Source organism: Falco naumanni, chromosome 1 (genome assembly GCF_017639655.2).
Source record: "Falco naumanni isolate bFalNau1 chromosome 1, bFalNau1.pat, whole genome shotgun sequence".
Classification (NCBI taxonomy): domain Eukaryota; kingdom Metazoa; phylum Chordata; class Aves; order Falconiformes; family Falconidae; genus Falco; species Falco naumanni.
This window is the reverse complement of record NC_054054.1, coordinates 70206917-70223304: the sequence shown is the minus strand read 5'-3', so window position 1 is coordinate 70223304 and position 16388 is coordinate 70206917. Positions and strand designations below refer to the sequence as shown.

Sequence of the window (16388 nt, the reverse complement as noted above, 5' to 3'; positions counted from 1 at the left end):
GGCTACACATGCAATCAGCTAGAGCATCCCTGGGCAAAAACAGTTTACGCATCGACCTAAATTTGAAATGAACCACACACTGATACATAAGTTGCTTGCAGCCTACTCTTGCAATCTAAGCCCCGTTTTGCAGGCTTAGTATCTGGCAGCTTATTCTTGCTGCCCTCCTTCCCCTCATTTATGAGATACCCACTAAGCTACATTGTTGGAGCAGGCCCTCCCAAATTCGTTTTAAATTTGTTTTGGGGGCTAACCCATGAAAAATTCCCAAGGACACAGAAGCAAAGGATGCAGTGCTATTTGCAAATCGCACAGAAAAACAGCACACAGATTTCACTAGGTCACTGAACATATGGGTCTCGCTATCCAGGATAATTTAGTTCCCACCAGCTTTGTTCCCCTATTTCCTGGTGCAGCTTTTCAGACCAATCTTCACTTTTGATTACAAGCAGTAAGCTTTTCAATTGCTGGTCTAGTGACATTTTCAGTAGGATGAGTAAAAATCTTGCACTCCACAGCAAAGAGCAGAAGGAGCAAATGAAAAAGACACCGAAGACCAAAGGTTTTGTATTTAGGCAACTGTAATAAAACTCCTAATTTTACACTTGACACAACCCCAAAAAGGGCTGATTTCCAGAAATAATGAGCACTGAAGAAACAGAGCAACCAGTGCTCTATGCCTCTAAAATTCAGGCTGTGTGCATGCTTTTGTATAAATAGGAATATAGGAGTATGATTTTAGGCAGCTGCGTTTGAAAACATTTAGTCATAAGCATTTTCACTGCAATGAAGAAACCTCAGGACAAACATCTGAGCCACTCTTTGCAGCATAAAGCCATGCACTGCAATAACAAATTATGTCACCGACTCCCTCCAAACAACACAGGTTCGCTGCTTTGCAGAACGCAACAACTGGTGGCAGGGATCGATTACATTTAACACTATCTGTGATAGATTTAAAATCTGCTGAGGTTGCTCTTGTATTTTGGTATGTTCTCCCATTTATCTTTTAAACAAAAATGTGATTTTAAAACAATACAGTTATCCTGATGCAAATATTTCTGTGAATGCTTCTTTCCATAAACTGGGCTTTGCTAAACTTAGAATGGGCTTAAATTGATCTTACGTTACCTGTACACACCTATACATAGAAACAAGTTGGCTCATCCTGAGCTTGGAACTAGGCAGACACCAGCTGGGTCCAGTCCAGAGGTCAAGCAACCACACTAGTGAAGTATTTCAGTTAACTCAGCTCCTCGGCAGAGTGTACTAATTCTACTACCAATTTAGCAACAGTTTCCAGACTACAGCAGGTTCAGGCACGACCATATCACCACGTGTCTGGAGCAAGTTCATGCTTGTATTCACATAAACATGTTCCAAGTGTCCACAACCAACCATCATCGATTTAATTAGCCAGGCAATCCATTAGCAAGACCCATGCTGCTGGCCAGCAGGCTGACTAAGCTTTCAAGCCTCTCTGCAGGCTTGGGATTCTGCCCAGGCAGCACATGACAGTTCATGATCGCAGCCTCATTTCCAAATATTATACTGCTGCTTAAAATGACTAGAATGACAAGTCAGTTTACAGCAATGCAGCTAAATTAGCAATCACATTTTCTAACTTCCTAAGAGTACATCATGTGAGTAGATAAATGTGAGTCTTTCATTACGTCATTATCTTGCATGCATGAGTCAGTGCATTGGTCACAGCTTCTCCTGAATGATTATTCACGCTTCTTATAGCAACACCTCCCAGCAAAGGCAAACATCTGAGACGTTCGGTTTATCTTATGCACTTTTGCATGGGAGAAACTGGCACAATTCTCTTCACTGATTCTCCATATATAGTCTACCTGCCCACTGCACTTTTTAAAACTTTAGGAAAGCTATTTTTAAACCTTAAATGTTCAAAACGTCACGTCACTTAGCACACAGATGTTCAAACAACAGACCATCATGGCTCAGCTTAGTGTATTCACTTTTCCAATGTTGGCTATTTCTATTACCTGGCAATGACACTCGTTGGAATCTATTATTAGTACTGGGATTCCCAACCTATGGCAACACAGAATACTACTAAAATTATCCTGCCTGAAATGGCATCACTTTCTATTTATACCTCTGTAGCTTTAGTCAGAGTAGAACAGGAAAATAATCTGGAGAATAAAAATTACAAAAAATATAAAATGTATGCATACAAAATGTATTTTTAAAATGCTTCACGAGAAACACAACATTGGTACCACAATAAATACAATACATAGATATGTCTGATGTACTCAGACAACATATGACAGTACTTCACATTTTCTAGTACAGAAGTGTATTTATCAGTTTTATAGATAACTTCACTATGTTTTATTTCTTTTCCTTGTTCAAAGTACACATTTCACTTTCCACATGCTTCCTTTTAAAAAGGCATCTTATTTTAACAACGACCCAGTTAATGCCACAGCTCGTCAGGTCCAAGCGACAAGCAGCTTACGCTGCTATCAGGGGACCTGGCTACTAACCTAAAACAGCAGTTTTGTTCATTTGTCCCAGAAAGCGGCCACTGTGTTTTCATAAATCTAAAAACTAAAAGAGGCAGCAGTAACTAGAAGCAGCAATGCTTCTTAGAAGTGTTAAAGGAGTACCTAGTCTTTTAAAGGAAAGTTTTATACTCATGGTTCAGAACACACTCCCCTTAGGCAGCACGCAGGTATCCAATCTCAACTGTTGCACGTGCTCTGCAAGTATTAAAAGGGATTTTTAATGGACTGAAATGCCTGAAATCCCTAAATTTCTTGCATCAACAAGTCAAACTTCACCAGGGCGGGTTTAGCTTTTCATTCTTTTGAGGCAACATTGTAGGCAAACCTGACTTACACAGGGTGATGCTTACTGTAGGTATCTGGTGTCAGCACCTTGGTTCCGTGCCAGAACCACAGCCTCACACAGCAGAGCACGGGCTTGCACTTGTATCCTTGGCCCGACCCGGGACTGCTCCGCCGTGGGTAGCCTCAGGTATCCACCTGAGGACACTGCAGCCACCAAGCCCTGTGCCACTCGAGGGGCTAAGCGGAACAAAGTCTGCCTGCCGCATCAGCCACGCCAGCAAAGCCGGAGGGGTTGAGGCGGCTCCCGGGACAGAGCGATGTTTGGGGGGGTGAAGGGGCTGCCTTTAGCCACACTCCTGCAGACCCCTCACAGGGGCTCGGTTCTTTCCTTTCGGCAGGCTGCCCACGGCGAAGCCGCACGGCGGGTGCGAGGCTCCTCGGGCGCCATCTCACCGCGGCTCCCTGCCCGGCCCTGCCCGCCGCGCCTCAGGCGCCGCCAGACTCGGCCCCGCCGCCGGAGAGGGGGAGCCGGCGAGCAGGGCGCGGCTGCCTACCGTACCTGGATGAGGCCCCGGCGGTGCAGGGCGGTGTGCACGCAGCCCGGCACCTCCCCTCGGAGCACCACCGAGCCGTTCGCGTTGCCCAGCCGCCAGCTCCCCCGCAGGCTGCGCACCTCCGGGCCGCCCGCGGCCGAGGCGCCGGCCCGCCGCGCAGTCGCCACCAGCAGCAGCAGCAGCACAGCTCGGCCCGCAGACAGACGGCATGGCGGCCGCCAGGAGCGAGCGGGCGGCCCCGGTGGAGCGGCGCTCCCCGCCATGGCCCGCGGAGGCGCAGCTGCAGGACGACAGGCGGCCGGGCGGGGGGGTTACCGGCCCCGGCGGCCCAGCCGCGTCCTCAGAGAGCCGGGGCGGTGCTTCGGGCCGTTAGCGACCGTTGGGGGTGGGGGCGGGGCGGGCGCGCGCCTCCTCCCGCCGCCCGTTAACGGCTCCTCAGGGCTGGCAGGCCGCTGGGCGGCGGGAAGCAAAGATGGCGCCGGGGAGACGAGGCGGCGCGGCCCCTGGCAGCACGACCGGCCCGCCGCGGGGAGGCTGGGCCCCGCCGAGCGCAGCCCGCCCTGGGCGCCCCTTGCCGCCCCCTCCCCGGCTAAAGCGGTGACGGGCCCTCGCACCGCCCCCGCCCGCCCGGCTGCGGGAGCCGGTGGCACAGCGGGGGGCAGGCAGGCGCACCAGCAGCTGAGGAAAGGCGGGGAAAGGTGCTTGGGTTTGTATTTTTTTCCTCCGAAGAGAGGTTGAGTGGAACGCTGATAATAGGAGCAGTATGAGATGACAGATCTTCCAAATGTGCTTGGAGCTCTAAGAAAGTGCAGTAGAGTGGGAGGAACGAGGAGCAGCTGTGACAGCCCCGCAACAGGTACTCTCAGTATTGGCTCCCTCAAACCATGAGGTTTTATATGGCCTCAGGCTTCCACCTTTCCCCCCATAAAATTAGAGGCATATAAAACCAGAACAAACATCATGAAGATCTAAAAAAAAAAAATACTCTGGTTTCTCATAAAGCAGTGCTAGCACAGTTACTGTGTTTTTTCTTTATAAAAATTGAGTATGTTCATCTGCAAAGGAGCAGAAGAGTGAGCTCCAAAGAAACAACCATAGTACCACACTGCAGCTTTCCTAGCTTTATCCCTTCATTCACAGCCCAAACCCAGGAATTAAAGCAACAAGCTCTTAAAGGGCTCAGTGGATGGAGGGAAAGGCTGCCATGGCCTGGAGTACTCTTTTAGGGGTAGCCAGTCACCCTACTTCATGCTGTTTCCACAGAACCCTGGTGCAGAGGGGCCTAGATCACCTCTGTGAACTGGCCATGTGTCATACCATGGCATGGATGTACTTCATGGAGCTGTTCCTCCAGATGAAGCTGCACAGCAGGTGGAAAACAGCTGTGCCATCCACTGAATCTCATCTCACCACACAGAAAAGTGCTCAGACACTCTCACAGTTCCAAGAGGGAGTAGCCCACTAGGTTGTGACCGCATAGCACAGAAGAGCAAGAACCTTCGAGACTAGATTCCCTGTATGCCTGCTCAGCTGAGAACACATTAGAAAGTATTGGATACAAATAACTATTCCCTTCACAGCTCACTGTGAAATTGAAAATGTTTGTTCCACCAACCACTCCATTACTTTAGCCATTTTGGAGTGGGTTTTGATTTTTTGTTTTATTTGGTTTTGTTTATTCTTAAAGCATGGTTGATTCAATGGATGTTCCATTTGGATTTGTGTAATTTTTACTTCGTTTATGAACCAGATCAGAATCTTAGGCAGGTGATTTGCAGTCTCAGAGTATACTTAAGTGAGGTGAAATATTTAAAAATGGAAGATCTTGCAAATTCCTTTAAAATAGTAATGCTACCAGTAGTGTCACTTGTCTCCCTGTTACTATATGGTTGTTATTTTTCTTTTAACAGAAGTCTCAAGTCACTGTGCACACAAAGAAAGCAAACTAACTGCATGTAGGCATAGACGCGTGATTCTGCATAGAAATGCAACTGATAGTATTAAAAGAAACTCCAGTTAACTGCAGGACTTTATTCAGTTTTTCCATTTCTGTACTTATGTCTTCTTATTGTCTATAATTATAGATTGTTAAATTTAAGGAGGAAAGAATACATAAAGCACCTTGGGATACTAAAGATTTAGTTAGTTTAACAACATATATGCAATTAAAAACACCGAATTAGGTAAGAATAAAGTGTGACTGACAAACATGCTGCTGCACCTGGTATGTAGCACAGGGTGGAATAGTGAACTCCAGATGAGAATGGGGATACTAGAGTTGTTTTAGCTCGTGGCTTTCACACAGCTAATTCAGCACACCATAAGAACCCACCCTAGTTAGGTCTTTAAAACATAACTGAACATGGTCAACGTCTCTATATTTTCGACCCAAAGTCTTTCGAGCTGACAACCCTTCATTTCAAAACAACATAAAATGCCAGAAAGAAAAAGTACATGATATAACCACAGGTGATTTTTTCATCTGTGGGAGCATGGTGGGAGGAAGGGGGGGGGGGGACACAGTTCTGAGGCATACTGGTGCAAGAAGGGAAACAGTAGCTGCTCTTTTTGTCACTCTGAAAAAACCTCTGCTACCAACTTCAAAAAGGAACGGCTAGGACCCATACTGTTTGGCAGCAGAACTCTGTGCAGAAATTTAGCTGTTGGAACAGTTACTCTGTGTGTATTTTTAAGACTGAGTAACCCACATTCAGTATACTGACTGAAATACAGGTCCTATTTTGGTTCAACTCCCAGCCATCTTTTAGTGAGGTTGGCAGAAAAGACCATCATCGTAGATCGAGTTACCCCCCCAACTGGCTTTGCATGTTGTAGAATTCAGTTAAAAACTAGTATCTTCTCACCTTTAAAAGTTCAGACTATAATAAAAACATTACACATTAATAGTAGAAAGCCTGTTTCTGCCCTCATCTGTCAATAAGTAATGCTTTCAGTAAAATCAAACATTTCTGTGTTATTTTCCTTAAATTCACTCATACAACACTAAAAGCATTTTAACACTGTAGTGCTGCTTGAGAGATCTTATAAGGTATTATTTCTCAAGAAGCAGATCTACAGAGAATTAAGTTTTAATGCTACCGAAGTACTGCAAGCTGGCTTTTTTTTTTCCAATAAATCTTTTTCAGCAAGTCACGTGGTAGCTTCCCAGTAAGAAGGAAACTGCATTTCAAGATGTTTACTGTACTTCCGTGTTTTCTTTGCCTTTTATTCTTTCTGCTGAAGACTGACTGGAGCAACACACAGAAAAAAACCCTCAACCTAAAAACAATGCTGTAATTTAGTATTCTGAGAACATGCTGTTTCCTTGTTCAAGGCTTGTAATTAAGTTAAATCATGTGTCATTTTCATGTCCCAGTCTTAGGGGTTGTTTTTTGTTTGTTTGAGGGTATTTTTAAACAAATGTTTTTACTGTTTAAAGATACAAGAGTCATTGAAGGCTCTGGTTTTATCTTTTAAAATCTTGAGACACAAAGCAAGATCTTTTGTATGGCTTTCTTTTACCATGTACCACAGTCAGTCTCTTTCTGAAATGCCACAAATTTAGGTTACTACAATTCTGACTTTATGATACTGCAAGTGTATGTTCTTTATCAACTAAGACAAAAAGCTGAAGGCAAAACCATGCCTTTGGCTCTATTAGAGTAAATTCAGAGCGGTTCCATGGAATCTGCCCAAATTCTGCTGTCTTAATCCAGAACTCTTTTGTTTGCAATTGCTATGCAATCTCTGTCATCGCAACAGCCTGCTGCAGTTTTCTCTTTCAAATTCATGCTCTATGAGTTCATGCAGAAGGTTTTAAACAAACAGGTTCTCACAGATTTGGGTGCAGTAGTTTAAGATATTACTGCCCCCACCTGTCCACCCTGTACCATTCTTCTGCTGAAGGTTACCACCTCTGAAGCAAAACAGGACCTGTGTTCACACCAGTCCATATCACGGCTTGCTATCTTTTGGTAACCATACACCACTTCGGATACTACCACCACATGCCATTTGTCAAAGATGCAAAACAACTAAAAGATCACCTACTTTTGAAAACTTTGCACAGATGCAGCAATATTGATGCAGACATGTTGGATAAATAGTGGTGTAAAAGTGGACTGGTGTTTATAGGACTAAATAGCTCCAGACAGTACAGCACATCTGTATGCAAGCCCTACAGCTCCTCAGCATAATGCCTGTCCTTTGTTTCATGACTGCCGCTGCAAAACATAGAACTGCTATGCAAAATAGTTACTCTCTGGGCTGGCATAAAGGCAATAGGGTGCAGAGAGCCCTCCAGGTAAGGATTTTTAAAGGACAGACAGCAAAAACATTTCAGCCATTATTCTGTATTTATCTTGAATTCCGTCCAAAAAGGATGTTAAAAATAAAATGAGGAAATAAGTTAACATTGCTTTTAGATGAGGACACTATTGATACATCACTAGAAGAGAACATTGTGCTAGGTTATCATGAACAAAATACAGAACAAGAATCTAAATGGTAGGCCTAAAATTTCTTTCGTAATTATTGTAAAGTCTGTAGGTCATTGTAAGGGAATTTTCTTAGCAAACAAAATTACTCAACACTAACAACCACAAGTAATTAAAAATAAGTATGTGGAAGGGAAGCTACTGCTCCAGGCAAATGCTATATGGAGGAGAAAAAGAAAAAAAAAGTAATAATTTTAAAATTGCATAAGCAGAAATGCAGGTGATACCTTGAGTATATTCTTAAAACTTCATCAGGTATCCAGGGCAAAAGCCTGTATTTATTCTTCTACAAAACATCTTGGTTTGAGATGGGCTCAAACAACAGGATATAGGTTTGGGGTCATCACCTTCCATAGCACAGACACAAAAAGCATAAGGATCTTAAAAGCCAGCATGACTAGATTTCTAAAGACAAGTTCTTTAGAAGGTGGAATTCCCATAGCTTTTGTCCTCTTCAATGTATAAACAATTTTGAAACACTCCCGATCTGTTTGTAAGATTATGTAACATTGACCAGTGTCATTTACCCTTTATCTCATGAGCAGTGAAGTCAGTCTTAAAACTAGGCATGGTGCTGTCCAAGCTCTCCATGAACGCTCATTAAAACTTTCTTAAAACTTATCTAGAATGAAACCTGATTATCTGACACTCAATAGGAAATCAGGAGTACATATGGGGGCATGATGAAGCAGCTTGCTTAGCCTTTCTTAAAGGTCTAAAACAATAGACAGTCATCTGTGACTACAACACAATGTATGACTTGTCCCTAAATGTCTAAAATTAAATCCCTCAAAACATGGGTATCACAGGTAACAAACCATTTCTCCCACGAGGAAGTCTGAGAGGCTTCACCAAGTCTTACTAACATTGTGTAGTTCTCTCGGCATTTTTCCAGCTGAGTGCAAGACATACCAGATTATGATAAACATGAAACATATATCCAGCCTACTGTTTTAATGAATGTTTTCCATGCAGGTGACTGTTGTGAGAACGTAAAACAAAATAAATATATAGCTGATAAATTGGATGGTTAAACTGAAATGGATTTGGAGCTGCCAAAACAACTGGGAGCTGCATTTCTTCTTCTAGCTCCGTCACTCCAGACAAACCACTGCGGCAGGGCAGGACCTCTATTTCTCAAACCTTTAGTGGGGGTAACGCACCCGGCTTCAGCACTAGGACAAACTGCCCATTTATTTCTGAAAAGTTACCCTAATGCAAACACCAGGGAATATTAAAAATAACTTTACTGAATACTGTGGGTACATTTTTTCCCCCTCTTGAAATATTAATGATTATTTCAGCACCTACAAGAATTGCCAGAATTCTTGATCAATGAAGTCCCCACTGAATCCCCTCAAGCCCCACTTACACAATAGTGTAAGCCAAGAGCCTTGCTACATACAAAAAAAAGATCTTCACTTGTCTGAATGATTCCAGTGCAAACGCCTTGGGTGATGGAACTACACCCTTATGCAGTCCACGGTGCTACATACCACATCGTTCACTGCACTGGTACAAACGTCTCAGGAGTAAGTTACAGAAATTGACTCATGCACATTCATCAAGCAGACATACTTTTTAATATGGGCTGTATTTTTTTCCCCAAATGACTTAGTACATAAGTAACAGTAAAAATACTACTTTATACATACCCATCTGTACAAAAAAGCATTAAGTTTGATTCTTATTGTAACAAAAAAGGAAAGACTACCACAGTAAATGAAGAGAATAAGGAGTACTAGAAGGATTATAGAGTATCTCAAGTTGAAAAGGACCCATAAGGACCAAGTCCAACTCCCCACCCCTCACAGGACTAACTATATGATCAAGTGTCATCCAGATGCTCCTTCCACTCTGACAGGCTTGGTGCTGTGACCACTTCTCTGGAGGAGCTTGTTCCAGTGACTAGCCATCCTCTCAGTGAAAAACCTTTTCCTAACGTCCAAATTGAACTTCCACCGACACAGCTTCATTCCATTTTCTTGTGTCTTGTCATAAACTCATACTATAACTACAGATTTGTTGTTTTGGTACTAGTCAAAATGTATTTTGATACTTGCACTGGAAAGCAGGCAGGCAGGCAGTAATTCTATGGCTAGAAACATAATAAAGAGCCTTAGGAATTTGAAAAGAACCTTGTCCCTTCAGCTCAGTCCTTGGCAAAAGAAGGGCCCCAACCTCTTCAGGGAGTGGCCACATTAAGATAACTACTCACACCCATTTTGTTTACAGCTAAATTCAGAGCCCAGTGGATGCAAATAACCTGGTGCACAAATTATTGCCTATAATTTTGATAGCTGCTGCAAGCGTCACCGTTCCATGGAAGAGCTCTGCCTTCTCACCACTAGGGCTGCAGACAGGCATAAAGGCAACAGCAGCCTGTAAGAAAGGATCTAAAAAAGGCAAGAGATCACTGCTTGGAATCCTCTAAGATTATTTCAGGAAGTGCAAAGATCTTCAGCTAGTCTAAACTGGTAAGGAGGAAAGCTACACTACAACTTCAATTAACCCTTTGATTATAAACACTCAGCATGCATTTTGATGTCTATAGAATATTTCACGGAAGTGCCACAATATTATGGAAGTATTTTAAGCTTTAATTATTACTGAGTTAAAGAGTGAACAGCCACCTAAGTTTTTCACGCTTTCCACATATTAGCAAAATGAACAGCATTCAGCAAACAATCATTTCAAAAGGTATGGTACTCTGTTAAAAGAGCTGCTTCACCACAGGAAGCTGTCAGGACTCCACAAGGTTATTAAGCACTTACAAGATTCAAGATGCAAAACCATCTTAAAAACTTACCTGTCAATAAAGGATCTATTATGTTGATTCTCTCAGCATTTTTTTGAATACAGTTTATCAGCAGTGGTCATATTGACAAATACAGTTTTAAAAGCCTGGAACTCTGCGCTGAGGAATTTCAATCACACACAAAAAAATTACTTAAAGCTATTAAGAAAATAATGTAGGTAATTTAGTCTAATGAAGTAGTTAAAGATGCCTAGCAAGTTGACAAAAATTTTTCCTCACTCTGGAGTCCTCCATAGCTGGTCACAGCCACAAAGGTTTACTTGGGAGGACAGAAGTGTACAACTGAGCTTCCTTCTGCCACCTCCTGCTTTGGCAGTTAACTGTGGACAGCTTACTACTGACACGAGAAAGCCACTGAATGACTAGAAAGATTCACTCATTGTTTAGTGAACATCTTGGTCACAATCTGGAGATTTTTCAAGACCTCTTCTGTTTTGTTGTGTTCTCTTAATACCAAGGATGCTGATCCACTGTTTATCCTTCCAGCTTCCCGGCAGTGACCTATAATCTTGTAACCACAAACTACGATTACTGCTACTTCCTCCTAGCACAAGCTTTCCAGAAAAGCTTATCAGTTAGCTGCAGCTGGCTGCCCTCTCCACTGTCCACACCTTAAATTATTCATGATGTATGTGTCAGCATATGCTATGTGGTAACTTCTCTAAACATTCAGTGAGACTGAGAACCACTGAGCTCTTCCCCTTCACTCTGTCCCCACGTAGGTGAACTCTGGCTTCCTAATCCTAGTAACATGGCAGTTGTTTCACCTATACTCATCTAACCTAAAAACTTAACAAAGTTTCTTCATCCACTTTTTCCAGTATTTTTACAAGCTCTCCTCCTCCCAACTAGAACCACTGGAACAATTAAAAGATTATTTTCTAAGTTACCCTTCCCCCTTTCTTCGTGCTTTGCACCTCAAAAGGCATTACCTGCCCTAGCAATTGTATAAAATACTAGTTCATAATATAGGAGCACTCAAGAGTCCCCAGGCACTGCCTAGCTAAGTTACCTGAAAGACATTCCCCATAGATCAAGGAAGGCAGCAAAAAAGCCCTATCTGGTAGGGTAGGCGTACGCGCAAGGAATGGGCAAAGACAAGCTCCCGTCTCTAAAGGGTGGAGACCAACATTGCTGGGTGGCTGCGGGAAGCAAAGGTCAGGAGGGTTGATGATCAGCTACAACCTATTTCTGCATTGGGTCTGCTGCCCTGTGAAACAGATGTTCTAGCTTCAGTTAAGCAGCAAATCGCAACTTCTCTTTTCATCTTCCTCTTTTTTTTTTTTTTTTTTTTTTTCTCTTCCACCTCTGTAAAGGACAGCTTAATGCATGTGGCCAGTAAGATACCACATTAAGGGGGAAAAAAAAACAACAAACCACCAAACTGTTTCAAGGAAATAGTTTTAAAAGTTCCAAGGTAATGCTTTCCACAAGGCTATGTTTTCATTCTAAAAAGCTAGAATGTTTTCCTGCATCAGTCATATCAGTGTCAGAAAGAATACTACGCGCAAAAATAATGTTTCAGGGTTACCTGCATTTTCTTAAAGCTTCAGTTATATAATTTATGGTTAATCCAAACAATGCATTTTTACTTCTTTCCCAATTTAGAAAATATTAAGGCTATGAAAACTCACATCCTTTGCACTGAAACAGTAATTCTGAGTGTGAAGTGCAGCACATACCAAGTAGGAGTGCAAAAAAAGCCTAGCTAAATTGAGTAACAGACACCTACCTACGTCCGCTCTAATTCAATCGCTTGTCATTGTGTGATGATACCTTGAAGTGCAGCTTTCAATGAATTTGGAATGGATTCTCAGGAAACAAATCATTATGTAAACAAGACTTAGAGATACAACTCAAACTGTAAAACCACTAAGAGCAGTTAGTACAGTCTACAATAGAAATAGGATCACAATGCATTTACACAAGGAAGTTCTAACTCTCACACTTGTTAGACCGTCTGCACTTGTCCCATGGCAGCTTGTTACTGAGCTTAGAACTCCTTCCCAAGCAAACCACGAGCACTCAAACTAAAATATTTTTATACTACAAAAATTGGGGTCAAAGGAGGCTTACGCTAGTGTACATTGTATGTGCTTAACTGCACACTTTGGCTTACACATTTCAGTTAACTTCTCTTTGTAAATAAACAGTAAGAAACTTTGTCCTGCTTTTATAGTACTACTCACCAATGTAAACCTCCATCTTCCGAGTGTATGAAAACCCCATCATTATTTATGCAAAGCTAACTGTATTAAGCACCCCAACTATTGAAAATCCCAAAGATTTTATAGCATTACCACTACATAAAAAAAATAATAGTTTGCAAAATAAGTTTATGCAAAGCCACATTCATTCTCTCTTAGGAGTCTTTTATTTATTTCTATTACATGTACCAGCAGACCTTCAGAATCACACAGTGGCTTAATACACACTAATGACACACTACCTTTATAAGCTTATGTCGTAAGATTTTCTACTCGTTATTGCATCACTGAAGCAAGAAAACCTCCTCCAAACAACTATTTTAATTAAACTGGCTAAAGTATTTCTATAGGGTTTGTCCTCAGGCCCTCAAAAAAAAAAATAAATCTCAACCTCTCAAGGGCTCAGCACTGTGGGTTCTAATAGAAGTCCCCTGAAACTTTAAGGAATTAAATCCTCACTGAGGTTTGCAGTAAGGAGAAAGGGTGGAAGAACACAAGTACACAAAAGCTGAACAAAACATACAAACAAAAACCCAGTAAAATTCGTACTCCTGAGTTTGTCAAGGCACGTATGTCAATTAGATCAGACAGGTATGCTTAAGAGGTGCAAGACTAAGGGACTTCTCACAGAAACAGGGATGGAACAACTCAGTCACAAATACTAAATTCAATTTGCCAGCCAGCACTAATCCATTTTATAAAATGATATATCAGTGCCATGTTTCAGAAATTGTCTTGTTCTCCACTAAGTTACCTAAGAACTCCTACAGTCACTAATATTGATACTTTCCACAATGCTCTTCTGAGTACAGACACAAAATCTAGTCCCTTATGAAGAAGAGATCTGGACCTCTTACTCCAGTAAGAGAATTCCAAACCTCGCCATAGGAAAAAATAAAATGGCTCTATTGAACAGATCCTTCAGTTTCTAAGATATCTGTGAATTAAGTTTTCCTCATTCACTGTCAGAGCAGGATTAATACCATGGCAAAGAAACTGTAAACCTTGTTTTAGCAAAAGTATCCTTCCCCAAAGAATTAACAGCTTCATACTGAACAGTGGTCTTTGCCAGAGCTACGACTGACAATACCTTTGCTATTTACCTTCACAAATTTTATCAGGAGGAAGGAGTTATAGACTCCCACTAAGCTCTGTACATAAGGTTGCAAACTGCAGCTCCTCGTTTAGATGCCAAGAGGATCTGAGCTGCACAGCCAGTCAGTAAAAAGTTGTTCCAGAAAATTCCCTTAAAAAAGCAAAAAAAAAAAAAAAAAAAAAAAAAGACAGGACCCATGACTATATGGACACTTTTCTTTTTAGACTTGCATCAAATACTGTGAGATAGGATGTCCTGAGGCTTACCTGGCCAGAAGGGGAAAAAAAGCATAGGCTTCTCTTTTCCTCAACATAGATGAAACTGTCACACTCAGCTTTTTATCAATGTTTTCTAAGATAAGAACATCACCAGTTAGGCAGTTCTCTTCAAGAACACAGGAGACAGCTTAACTTGTGCATTCCCTCTTAATGAAGCATGACATCACACCTAAGAGACTAAATTTATGCCAAAATTCCCATCTCAGGTGAAAGGAAAGGCATTTCCAAATTCTGTCTCCACAACCCCAGTATGCCAAAGCAGCTTCAGCAGAACCAGCCGTCCAGCTGCCCCGCCAGCATTCCTCCTGCAGGGAGGGAGAAGCATCAACCATCTTCGAAGCAACTGATCATACTCCACACATTAAGTCTGCGATGGGACAATATACAGTTCATACCGAGATGAATGAAGCTGAGGCAAAAGGCAGAACTACCTAGGTGATTTGCAAAGCCTAGGATTCTTAAGTACAGAGCTTGGGTGTTTCTGCCTCCAGCTCCTGAACTGGAACCAATCTCAACAGCAGTCACTTAAAGAGAGCAGCCTGCCCTCCCAGATCAGGTAAAACCCCAGATTAAAGATCAGTTAAAAGCTGCTGCAAAACAATGTGTTCTGATCGACACCGTATGACTCCTGATGAAACTTCCCCCCTCACAAGCTAAAAACCTTTACTGTTTGAAGATACTGAATTCCCACCAATGTTTCCAATGGAAAGACAGAAAAGAAAAAAAAAAAGGTATTTTAGGCAAACAGGATGTTTACCAGACATCCTTAAAAAATTCTCGAGTATTACTTTACACGGAGCTGTCCTATCAAATTCACTGTTTCATTTCTGGCACCTGTCACTATAAAGATTATGCTTGTCACCTCTTCTAACCCAAGACTGACAGCTGCTCTAGAAACGGTTATAGAAGTTACTGCTGCTTACCTGGAAGCTACTAAACCCCAACTTCCCCCCCACAGCTGATACGTATTAAACAAACCGCCTGCCACCTCACCGCAGTACACAAAAAAGCTGACAGCTTTGAACTACCCCTGCAAAAGGCTGAGTGCTTGCTTCTAAATGACACAGGAGACCAAACTTACTGCAACCATCACTGAGAACAGTATGTCACAATTTATGGGCACTGGCTAAACAATCATATAAGAATTAAAAACTCTTCACACACGCCTGAAAAAGCTCTCCCATCCACACTCCGAGCTGCTCACCAGAACTGCTATTCTTTGACAGGCTAGCCTGACACTTAAAATTACAGTTTATCAATTGTGTTATTCCAGATTACTTTGAAGCCAAATAGTTTTACACTAGTCTGCGTGAACTGACAGCCAGGCATTTTCACCTCACAGTAATATGGGCAGCCAGTGTTTACCTTCCATACCTTCCCTTTACACCCCACCTTTACCCAGTTTTGTTTCCTGGATTACCATGCTTTCTCTGCATCGGTCCTGCACGGTTACCAATGTATAAGCCCTCATAGCAAAAACATTTCAGCTGTCATGCCAACTGCCTTTAAATATACAACAATTGTCTACCAAGATCCAAATCCAACAGTTCTCCCAATTTATGCCCATTTTATATTTATGTTGAAGGCACTGGGGTAAAATAGCATCCATTCAATGACACCAAGAACTGAACAGCATAAAGCTAATTATTCCTATGAGTATATGAGTAAGCAGTGTAAATTTTCAGGCTTGGAGGAATTAGTGTAACCTACGTTCTAGTGAAATAATCTATGCCTCAAGATCCTTTATTGATCACAGATTATTAGTCTTTCCATTGTTCTAGTGCTCATTCGTGTCATTTAACTCTACTGGAAAAAGATGTCTTGGTCTAGTTTTCATGTATAGAACTACACAGAAACCAGGAAAAGAAACTATCTTTTTTTTTACATCTATAAACACTGCAAGAATTTTTCAGCTGATTCCCAACTTTTACTATGCTTTAAGTTTTATTAGGGACTTGCCAGACAGATTTCTTCTGAATTACTAGCCACATCTGACAGACCCATGGCATCTGCTTCAGATGACAGTATCAGTTATAAAATAACTAGTGTTTTACAGTGAAGGATTTCACAGAATGGTCAGGGCTGGAAGGGATCTCTGGAGATCATCTAGTCCAACC

The 16388-nt window shown here is 42.1% G+C and overlaps 1 protein-coding gene and 1 long non-coding RNA gene across 3 annotated transcripts in view; one reads left to right on the top strand and one right to left on the bottom strand.

Annotated features, from left to right (window-relative positions):
- The window catches only part of MANBA (mannosidase beta), a 58388-nt gene extending 46452 nt beyond the window's left edge, over positions 1-11936 (bottom strand). Inside the window, exon 1 of one of the 2 annotated variants that reach the window (XM_040598619.1) lies at positions 10682-11936. Coding sequence is in view for 1 of the 2 variants with exons in the window: in XM_040598611.1 (XP_040454545.1) it covers positions 3382-3639 (258 nt within the window). In the remaining variant the exon portion in view is untranslated. Of the gene's footprint in view, positions 1-3381; positions 3737-10681 lie in introns of those variants that run through there. The other variant, XM_040598611.1, reaches the window with a different exon arrangement.
- Positions 3991-14869, top strand: LOC121090273. The gene is made up of 2 exons (XR_005828512.1): positions 3991-4232; positions 14478-14869. It is a non-coding gene; the product is annotated as an uncharacterized LOC121090273 (long non-coding RNA).
- Positions 14870-16388: the final 1519 nt, after the last annotated feature.